This window comes from Eumetopias jubatus, unplaced genomic scaffold, assembly GCF_037043125.1.
Source record: "Eumetopias jubatus isolate StellerSeaLion01/CBP00866 unplaced genomic scaffold, mEumJub1_p1.0 scaffold_9, whole genome shotgun sequence".
NCBI lineage: Eukaryota > Metazoa > Chordata > Mammalia > Carnivora > Otariidae > Eumetopias > Eumetopias jubatus.
The window spans coordinates 134,731,574-134,741,935 of record NW_028274815.1 but is presented as its reverse complement, the minus strand read 5'-3'; the positions used below and the strand labels follow the sequence as shown (position 1 = coordinate 134,741,935).

The following is a 10,362-nucleotide window of genomic DNA, read 5'->3' as shown; positions in this document are numbered from 1 at the left end:
TGCAAAGAGCTCACACGTGGGGTGAACTAGTTCTTTGCAAACTGATTTTCCAAGCGTGGCTCCTAATTCTCTGAAGGAATATTTGCTTAACTGGAATCCCTCATTTCCAGCCGTGGGGCATCAAGCCTGCTGCCCCTTCAGTACAGCTGGTAGAGGCTTCTTTGCTCCCCTTGTTATCTGGCTCCCAAGGGACACCTGGCAGGTTATTAAAATTACTTTGGAGTTATGGCGTGTATGTAAACTTCAAACCTAAGAACACAAATACATCTTGGCTGCATGGGTAATTCTGCTCACTGCCTGTTCACGGTTGGCCTGGAAATGAGCAGGTATGGTGAGAGGAGCAGGTGTATCCCTTTTCTGATCTCATGTACTAGGTGCTCCTAATGCATAAAGTTACATAGTTGTTTCTAGCTGCCAACTTCTCAGCCAAAGAGGGTGAACTTGACCTTGGAAACGTTGAAGTTCCCGAAAACTACGAACTATGTTTTCATGGCCGACCTTCATTTGACGCAAGGAACTAGATACTAGAAATGACAAGTGGCTAACAGACTTCCATGTCAGCTTTGGTGACACAGTGACAGAAGCTTCAGAGCACAACAGAATAAAGCTGCAGGTGTCCACCCAGATAGCCCCCTGGGATAAAGGAGCTTTTCAGTCTTGAGTTAACCAACTTTTACATTCCCAAAGTAGTATTTCATGCACCATCCACCCAAGTGATAGTATGATGTGACCAACTTCACCAGTGATACCAGCTAAACTTCTGTCATTTCCCCAAACAGAATCCCACACAAGCAAAGAAAATAGTTCATTGTAGTAGCGCAACATTAACTAGTCACACCCAGGGCTGCTTCCTAATCAGCGACAGTTATGGCTTAACCAGAAGAGGAATCCAAAGTTCTTCACCACAAAGATGTTTGTTTCAGGGAATTTAAGCGGCTTGTTTCATCAGATACTAAGTTAGGGATGAACAATGGCTTACATTTTTAAAATAGATGTTTTATTCCCCTAGTTCCATAAAAACAATGTAAATACAAGCAATCTGTACATCTTGCTGGTGAAGTCACATATTCCCTGATCCTTTGATCTCATCTTCTCCAGGTTCCCTGTTCTGTTGCGGCCACTGGCTGCAGGAGTGGAGTGGAGGTGGGGCTTAGAAGGGAAGGCCGTGGCTATTTGGTTTGGTGATTGGTTTTATTGCTTGCCCTGTCAGTCCACTTCCATTCCTCCAAACATGGAATCAAAGTTTAAGATTTCAGCCCTTAAACCTGTAGGACTCACCATCAGCTTTTTTTTTTGCATAGGCATTACTAGGGATCTGAGTGGTAGAGAGCCTGGTCGAGAAGGTGGTTAGGAGCGTGAAGCCAACTGTGTAAACAGAGCCCAGACCACAGGAGGGACTGCCGAGCACTCTTATCAGGCATCTTGTTCAGCTGTGTCGATGTCCTTGGAATTAGATCCCAGAAAGGCAGTTCCAACTTGAAATCAGTAAAGCCTTTTGGCAATGGGCTAATTGCTTTAAAAGGGTGTGTGTGTGTGGGGGGGGAGTGCACTTTAACAATCTTGCAAGTGGAGAATCTGTCCCACAAATGTTCTTGTAAAAGTTAACTGAAATAACGGACATAGGTTACTAAGGCTTAACCAGGGAACGGTCAGCAGCCAGGTGGTAAAACCAGGATGGTCAATTTATAGTTCCTTTAGTTTTCTGACTGTCACATATGTAATTAAACCCCCTCCCCAAATTGGATCTCTCTTGACCCAGGTGGCAGGGCAGAACTGGTTGAATCGGAGTCCCAGTGTGGACCGTGCTGTGTGGATACAGCCTGGAAGGTAGCATTACATGAATCCCACAGAAAGGAATTCCTCCAGTCTGCCTGCTCCTGTTTCAGGGACAAAAATGTCAATTTGAATCTGTGTGCTTGTTTCTGTTTTTAACTAATAATGTCCCTCACAGCACTGGCTCAACAGAAGGTAATAATACCTGCCTGCCCCCTCCCTCCTCGGCTTGTATTATTTTGTATTATTTCACAGTATTTCACAGTTGCCTCCCATTTACAGCAAGTGCAGCTAACTTTCCTTTTTAGAGAGTGACACAAAATCTTTTTCTACATAACAACTTTAACTCAATTAAAAAATATAAGTAGCAACACAATGTAAACATTGTGATGGTAGTTCTGGAATGTCTGAAGTTTGAGAGAGAGAAGGTTAAGCAAAGATTGTCTTCGCTTTCCATGTGTGCAGGATCCAAATTCACCCGTGGATAAGGCCGTCAGGAGCCACGTGATCCCATTACTACTGGATAAAATTCCCGTATTTTACCTAAACAGAGACAAATGACCCTGACCTACTTCACTGAAATTTGAGAAAAGCCACCTGAGATAGGGACCAGCACGTCCAGATTTGAAGGTGTTTTCAGATCAATGAAACACACCAGAAATACTCGGTTATTTTTCTTCCCTAAAACAAGTGTAATGAACGTCCAAGCGTTGATGCTAATTTAGATCCTGATTACATATTGTTAAGTTGGAAATTCTGCTTCATCAAATTCAGCTGTTTTGCATCATATCATCTATTAAACCGCAGGCAGCCTGACGACAGATACTGGAGGAACGGGAATTTTAAAAAGCCAGCTTAATGAATCGTCGCCCTTTAAGAACTTGAGCGAAGGTTAACCCCGGGGGCTTCTGCAGACTAGAACCTCACCAGTGACCTTCCAGGAGCATTTCGTAGGCTAACGGTCTCGTTTGAGATGACAACTCAACTTGTGATGTTTTGCTGACATTTTAGATTATGCATATAAGCCCTATGATGAATAGCATTAACTACATTTGTAAAGCAAAATAATTACAATTATTAAAAGAACCTGAATTTTGTTGCCAAAGGTAAAACTTTACCAGAACATAGCAATTAGCTTCCTGTCCCCACCCCAGAAAAGCTCTATCCTAAAACTAACCCAGAATTTCTATTTAAAAGAAATAGGTTTGAAGAGTTCATCAAGGCTTTGCAGCTGGAGGTTTAAAAAATCCCACTTTGCGAAAATATCTGACAATGAAGGGCACAGACACTAAGGTGATGCTGATTCGCACCGGGGCAAACAGCTTGTGGATGGCGTAGGCCACCACAAAGGTACTTGTGCCCGCCGCCATTTTCGACTGCACCAGTGACTCTTTAAATCCGAGTTTAAGCAGGATTGCAGACATGTCCACACCACTGCAGAAAGAGACCAAAAAAAAAAAAAAAAATCACAAGGGGTCAAATTAGGTAATCGATTTGGCTCTAAGATTTAAAGTATTTAAAAAACATGACAGACGTGGCTAGATGAATACACATTCATAGGAAAAATGTTCTCATTCACAAAGAATCATACGTGACAGTAAAAAAACAAAGATTTGTTCCTGCTGAGATCTTACCTTGAAACCACCATGTAAAATATGCCCAAGGAGATTAGTGAGATTCCAATGTGCAGCGACACGCCAACGGCACCGTACTCTTGAAAAATCTTCCTCAGCTGCTGTGACTTGCTTTGCTTTTCCTCCCCTGTGCTGCTGACAGGCGGCGCCGGTGTCTCAGAGATTTTGCTGGGGTCCTGTGCACAAACAAACAGAAAGGGAGACATTCTGGGGCAGGAGCAAGGGTCTTAGTGGCCATCAGCAGCTTTCATATCGCGCAGTGTTTTACTCTCCCTCCTGCCCAGTGAGGGACCAGTTGCCCCCTTCCTGCTCGGTAAGCTGAGGCTAATGCCCACTTTTGACACTGATCACCCTGAAAAGCTGGGTATCGGGTATGATCGGCAGAATGACGGCCCCCAAGATATCCGGGTCCCAATCCCCAGAACCCGTGACTGTGTTACCTAACATGGCAAAAGGATTTCGCAGATGTGATTAAGTATCTTGAGATGGGCAGAGCATCATGGATTTTCTGAGTGGGACCAATGTAATCACAAGGGTCCTTATCAGTGAAGAGAGGGAGGCAGGGGGTTCAGGGATGATGTGAGTCCAGAAGCAGAGTCAGAGATCTGAGGAAAGGGCCACGGGCCAAGGAGTGCATGTGGCCTCTAGATGCTGGAAAAGTCGGGAAATGGATTCTCTCTCAGAACTTCCGGAAGGAACCAGCCCTGCCCATGCCTTGACTTAAGCCCACTGAGACCCATTTTGGACATCTGGCCTCCAGACCTGTGAGGTAATAAATATGTGTTGTTTTAAGCCACTGGATTTCTGGTAAGCTGTTAGAGCATCAACAGTAACTAAAACCTTGGGGCTCACACACTTGGGGACACCGATGGTGCTTTATTGAGCACTGTCTGCCAGCCAGGCAGTCCTCAGATGCTTCTCTCCATCTGCTGTCGGCTTTCATCCTTGCGATCACCTTCTAGGTAGATACTGTTTTCTTCCCACTTTCCAGAGGAACAACACAGGCCTCAAACACTGAAGAATTGGCCCAAAGTCACCAAAACTAGAATCCAGATTATCTGGGTCCACAGCCTGAGCACGCGACAACCATCTTAGACTCTACAAAACAAGGACAGTGGGTGCAAAATAAAATGGAGCAGAAGCTAGGGTCTATTTACTACCAGAATCAGGGTTTACCCCGGAGATCTGAGCAGATACAGGGAGGGCCGATTCCTGGGCCATAAACGCACCGGCTGGGATTTGCACAGAAACAAACCCCCGGACTTGGCTTCTCTTAACATTTATTGAGCACCTACAGGGCCTGGGATATTTGGGAGAAACAAAAAACCCAAGAATGCTGGATTTCTTTTAAAAAAGGCTCCTTCTCAATATGGAGAGTGCCTTTTTTATGAAAAGATTTCTTGAATCTTAATGACCTGTCTCAGAGCTCTTCCTGGGAGGAAGTATCTGGGTCAGTGAGCTCCAGTTTCTGCCTCGCAGCATGATTGGTTTTTCCTTCGTATTTTTAGAGCGGGCTGTGCTCGAGCTGCACTTCAAAGGCAAGAGGGAGGAGTATGACAGCCCAGAGTCCCCAGGAGGGAGGCGCAGGACTCCCCGAATGAAAATGAAACAACACAGGGGCCTGGAGCAGCACCTCCAAACCTAGCAAGGCTCCTCGGGGCTGCAGGGGACCTCCAAGCCCTGCCCTGCTTCAGGAGCCCCTGCCCTGTGGGCTTGAGCTTTGACAAAGCATATGGGGCGGGGTGGGGGGTAAGTGGCTTTTCTCATGAGCTCCCAGGTGGCTCAAGTGCTGCTGGTCCATTTGTACCTATGTCCAGGTGCCCAGAGTCGGATTTTGTGCTCTGGGGTGAGGCCTGGGCACTGGGATTAGTTATCCATTGCCCGGGGTTGCCAGGTAAACCCCTGCTTACCAATCCTGCCTCACCTTGCGAGGCTTTCCCACCCTCAGCATGTTCTCCAGGGGGGCCCTCCCTGGCCCTTAGATGCACCTGCTGTGCAGCCGACGGGGGACTCCTACCCATAAGCTTCGTTCCTGGAATTCATCTCAATTTCATTAAACGCTGCCCACATTCCTGGGAATCAAATGTTACGGCCACTTTCAGAGTTATGAAAACAGAGACTTAATAAAAGGGGAGGGGCTGTTGAGATCCAGTACTGGGTCATGGATCTCAGAGAGTGCATTTTTTTTTTTTTTTTTTTTTTTTAGAGTGAGCATGCACACATGGACGGGGAGGGGCAGAGGAAGAGAGAGGGAGAATCTCAAGCAGACTCCTCACTGAGCGTGGAGCGGGACCCTGAGATCATGACCTGAGCCAAAGCCAAGAATCAGACGCTTAACCCGCTGAGCCACCCACGTGCAGCCCCCCACCCTTTTTTTTGATTCAAGATTTTTTATCTTTAATCTCTTCACCCGACGTGCGGCTCGAATTCACAACCCTAAGATCAAGAGTCGTGTACTCCACTGACGGAGCCAGCCAGGCGCCCCTCAGAGAGTGCATTCTGATAGGCAGGAGCGCAGAACTTCTGAAAGGTTTTAGGGAAACCACCTGTGTCCTCAGGCTAGGCCCCCTTCTATTGAGCCAGGTGCTGGGCTTAGCAGTTTAAAGGCGTCATTTCATAAAAACCCTCATGGTAACCCCATGATGTGGGCACCTCTGTGGCTCCCACTTTGACAGGCAGGAGACTGAGGTTTGGGGCGAGTGGCGAGCAGGCTGGCAGTGTCTGGATGGGTCACTGCACTGGCCACCTCGAGGCCACACGGCTTCTGCAGTCAGACTCGCCTTCATGTCCTGTAAGAGCTGAACACTCCTAAAGTTCTGGAACACTTTTCCTGGACTTCAAGGCTTTGGCAGGGAGAAGGAAAACCAGCCAGTCTCCTTTAGGTTGGCTAGCACGTGTAACTTCCCCTTTTCCTCAAAGCTTTTGCCTGGCTCTGCCTCCCACCGGCCAGAATGGCTGCTCAGATCAGGTTCGGTTCTTTCTGATAAACAAGGCCCCACCCACCTTTTGGCTGCCAAGGAAGCCCTGCTCTCCAGACGTCAGGCGCTGATAGCACAATGATCTACAATCTACAGTCCAAGTGCCAAACAACGTTCTGAGGCTGAGGAGGGAGAAAGCCCCTTTCATTTGCCACCCTTGACACTTGGCCCGACCAAACTTAATTACGTCCCATCTGTCCATTCACCACAGCCGAGTGGAGCTGTCTCTGTTGAGGGCTCTTTTCTTTACAACCTCTATTTTGGCAAAAGGACTTTTGGCCAAAAAAGAAAAATAAAGAGGCAGCCAGACTTCCAGCTACAGAATAACCCACATCTCCTGCAAAACAATGGGAGGGATAAAATATTCAGACACGATGGACAATTTCCTGTTAGCCAGCAGCAGGGTTCATTGTTAACTTTCTAGATTTAGAATCTTGGGACAATTTTCTTCCTTTTATTGTGGTAAAAGGAGGTATCTTTAAGCACTGTGAACCATTCGGGTTTTCTTCCTGACCCTGGAGGAGAATGAAGAAACTAAAACAAAGGAATTTTTGAGGGGGTGGCTTCAAAGGAATGGAAACTTTTCAGACATTCATCTCTGTGAAATATCACCCTAAGTACCTGTGATATGTTATGTTAGGCACTGCCCTGGGTGCATGTAACATTATATATGCCCTAGTGTCTGTACTTAGCCAAAGCACTTTTATATCCATGCCTCTGTGTGTGTGTGGGGGGGGGGTGGTGAGAGAGAGAGAGAGAGAGAGAGAGAGAGAGAGAGAGAGAGAGAGATTACCTCCCCCCACCCCCAAGCCAAATACTTATTAAAGTATAAAAAGCTATATTAGAAGGGGCAGGAGGGTTTGAAGAATAAGGCACAGATGTTGCTCACATTGTCTGGAGTGACATCTATTTTCATTCATTCAATAAGTAATAATACTAAACACAACATTACATTGTGTTTATTTTGTACCAAGCACTCTTCTGAGTACTTTGAAAATATTAACTCAGATAATCCTCACAACAGCCTTGTGAGATAGGCACTATTGTCATCCTCACTGAACAGAAGAGGATCCTGGAAGCCCAGAGAGGTTGAGTAACTTTCAGAGGGTCACACAGGAATTACCTGTCAGGGGTGGGATCTAAACCTGCTGGTTCCAAGGCTTTTGCTCTAAACAACTATGCTGTGCTCCTCACTTACTCATGGATAACGGCTCTATGTGGGGCACTGCTCTAAGTGTGGGGGATAGAGCCATGAAGGAAACAGACAAAACTCTACCCTCAGGGAGCCTATGGTCTAGTGGGGAGGGGAGGGGCAATACACAGAAAAGGAAAGTATCAGGGCTGCTAGCTAGGACAAGTGCTATGGAGAAACCTCAAGGAAGGGAGGCAGATGGGGAGGACTGTGGGGAGGGATGCCGCCAGTTTAAGGTCAAGGAGGGGCTCCCTGAAAACGCAGCACATGAGCAAGAACTGACAAAAGACACCGGGGCTCAAAGAGAGGCTGGGATTTGCCTAAAATTTCCCTCCCATAGTTTAACTGTGGGCAGGCTCTGCCAGGTGAGAAGACATGAATCAGGTTAAGGGAAAAAGGCAGCATTCTCCTGTGGCTTTACCTCCTTCCTCCCAGTTAGAGTGGAGACCCTGCTAAAGGCAGACGTGGGAAGGTCTCTCAGGTACTTACTTAAAATCCTGGCACGTCTGGAGACCCTAGCTGCACTCCCTCCTCCCAATGGCCAAAAACAAGGTGCCTGTGGGTAGCCAGGAGCGGCTGACAGGAGAGACCCCTGCACCTGCTCCCAGTCCCCACCAGAGATGTATTTTCTCAGGGAGATGACACTTTGAATGATGAGTATCTTTTGTCCTAACATCCTGTTAGGTTCTGATCCCACTTAGATCCTGCCCATCTACCAGAAGCAGGAGAAACAAGCACAGCTCATGGAGCCCTGTGATTTATACATTTACTGTGATAGTAACATCAACAGCTAACATTAATTTAGAATGTACCCGATGTCAGGTTTCACACTCATGCTCCAAGAAATGTGAATTATTAATATCCCATTTTACAGACGAAGAAACTGAGAAACAGAGAAGCGGGGGGATTTGATCAAGGCCACAGAACTAATGAATAGACACAGGAATACGGGGAGTCTTGAGACCTCAGTTGTTACTATTGTATACACAATATTATGCACATACATATGCATATTTGCACATGCTCTCTTCCTCTCTCTCTCTCTCTCACACACAGACACATGCACACACCTGCCAGTGCCAAGGCCTGGGCTGGGGGCGAAACTGATGCAGCTGATGGGACAGACAAGCAAGTCAGGAGACCATTCCAGATGATGAGTGCAGAGAGGATCCACACCCATGGGACCGAGGGAGGCCAGTGGAGGCACCCAAGGCATCACTGGTGGTCAGAGAAGGCTTCCTGGAGGAAGGGACAGGTGGGCTGATCCATGAAGAGTCACGAGGAGGCAACCAGATATGTGTGGAGGGCTCAGGATTTAGCGACAAGATCTGCTGCCTGTTGGATGGGGGGAGCAGAAGGCCGGAGGCATGGTAAGGGTGTGAGTCAAATTCCCATGGAACATTCATTCAGGAAGCTCCACTGGCACTGTGCTCAGGCCTGCTTCAGCTCATGGGGCTGTCCCCCAAACTCTTGTTGGGAAGCTGCTATCTTTAGCCCTTTGAAAGGTCAGCAAACAGGCTCAGAGCCTTCAGCCTACTTGGGGTGAGGTCACAGGGCTGGTAAGCGGAGGGATCCCATTCCCTAGGCAAAGGGACTGCAGGAAGCCAGGTTCTGCGCGTCCCGACTCGTCAGTCCTGTGTCTCCAGACTGCGCTACTTACTACTGTTTTTCTTTCAGGAGACGAACTTAAAAAAAAAACAACTGAAAAAAAATTTTTTTTTTTAAGAAAGTTCGTATTACTTTTCTGAAGGGAAACCAGTTTTCACTTACCATAGATAGAAGGCAAGCGAAATGAAACAGGACGGAACAACACTGCTTCTTGCGCGGGTCTCCCCTGAAGCCTGGTAGGGAGGCCTGCTCTTTTGCTTAAATGGGGAGTAGCAGCAAGTGATGGGAGGGTGTTCAAGAGAGCAGCACCTCCGGGGCCGTTCTCCTTGGCCCAGTGCGGAGGAGGCTCTAGCGCCACTTGAAGGAGAAACAACTCTGACAGCCATGTGAGCACGCTGCTAGCAAGTCCAGGCCCCAGCGACAATTCTCTGGGCTGCCGCCGCTGTGCCGGCCGCGGGGGCTCAGTCAGAGTCTGTGCGACCTTGGGCAGATCACCGGACCTCCCTGAGCCTCGGTTTCTCCGGCTGTCAACTGGGAGGATCGCTTCCTTGGCTTGTAGGGATTGGGGCCTCGGGGACCCTGGGGGAATCGGTCTCGGACAACTGGGCGAGTAAAGCTCTCCTTCGGCGGAGGTGGACCGGGATCCGGGCGCCCGGGGACCGGGGTGGGGGTGGGGAGGCTTACCTGGCGGCCGCGGCTGTCCCCGCGGACCGCGCGTAGCAGCGGGGCGTCTGGCCCGGGCTGGAGCAGCGGCAGCAACAAGGGGCGCGGAGCGTAGGGAGCGGCGGCGCCCAGGAGCCAGGAGGCGCGAGGCCGGACCCGGGCGCCCACCCTGCCCGCGGGACCCAGCAGCGCCAGCAACCCGGCCATGGCGCGGAGCGAAGCGCTGCCGCGGGCGCACCGGACCGGAGGGGGAAGCGAGCGCCGGTGGGCGGGGCCCGCCAGAGCCGGAGCCTGGAACGGCGTGGGCGGGGCCGGAGCCGCGCGATCCCTCCCCGGCCCTGCCCACCGACCCCGCCCCTCCGGAACCGAACGCGGGGTGGGCGGGGCCGGACCTGCGCCATCCCTCCAGGCCCCGCCCTCCAGACCCCGCCCCTCCGGATCTCGAGGCGCACGCGGGGTGGGCGGGGCCGAACCGAGCGGTCCCTCCCAGGCCCCGTCCCCGCCCCTCCGGAGC

General features: G+C 49.4%; 1 protein-coding gene across 1 annotated transcript; it reads right to left on the bottom strand.

Moving 5' to 3' along the window:
• Positions 1-975: 975 nt before the first annotated feature.
• On the bottom strand, positions 976-10,092 carry MIMS2 (mitochondrial inner membrane scaffold 2). The gene is made up of 3 exons (XM_028089163.1): positions 9,870-10,092; positions 3,408-3,583; positions 976-3,207 (listed from the first exon to the last, which is right to left on the bottom strand). The coding sequence occupies exons 1-3, from the start codon at positions 10,053-10,055 to the stop codon at positions 2,991-2,993; spliced, it is 579 nt and encodes a 192-aa protein (XP_027944964.1). The 5' UTR covers positions 10,056-10,092; the 3' UTR covers positions 976-2,990.
• Between the last annotated feature and the right edge of the window lie 270 nt (positions 10,093-10,362).

Excerpts from the sequence above, each read along its gene's own strand:
- MIMS2 (XM_028089163.1), bottom strand. The coding sequence starts at position 10,055 with ATGGCCGGGTTGCTGGCGCTGCTGGGTCCCGCGGGCAGGGTGGGCGCC. Across the intron at positions 3,584-9,869 it reads GGGACAGCCGCGGCCGCCAG|GACCCCAGCAAAATCTCTGA; the intron begins GTAAGCCTCCCC and ends GTTTGTGCACAG. Across the intron at positions 3,208-3,407 it reads TTTTACATGGTGGTTTCAAG|TGGTGTGGACATGTCTGCAA; the intron begins GTAAGATCTCAG and ends CTCTTTCTGCAG.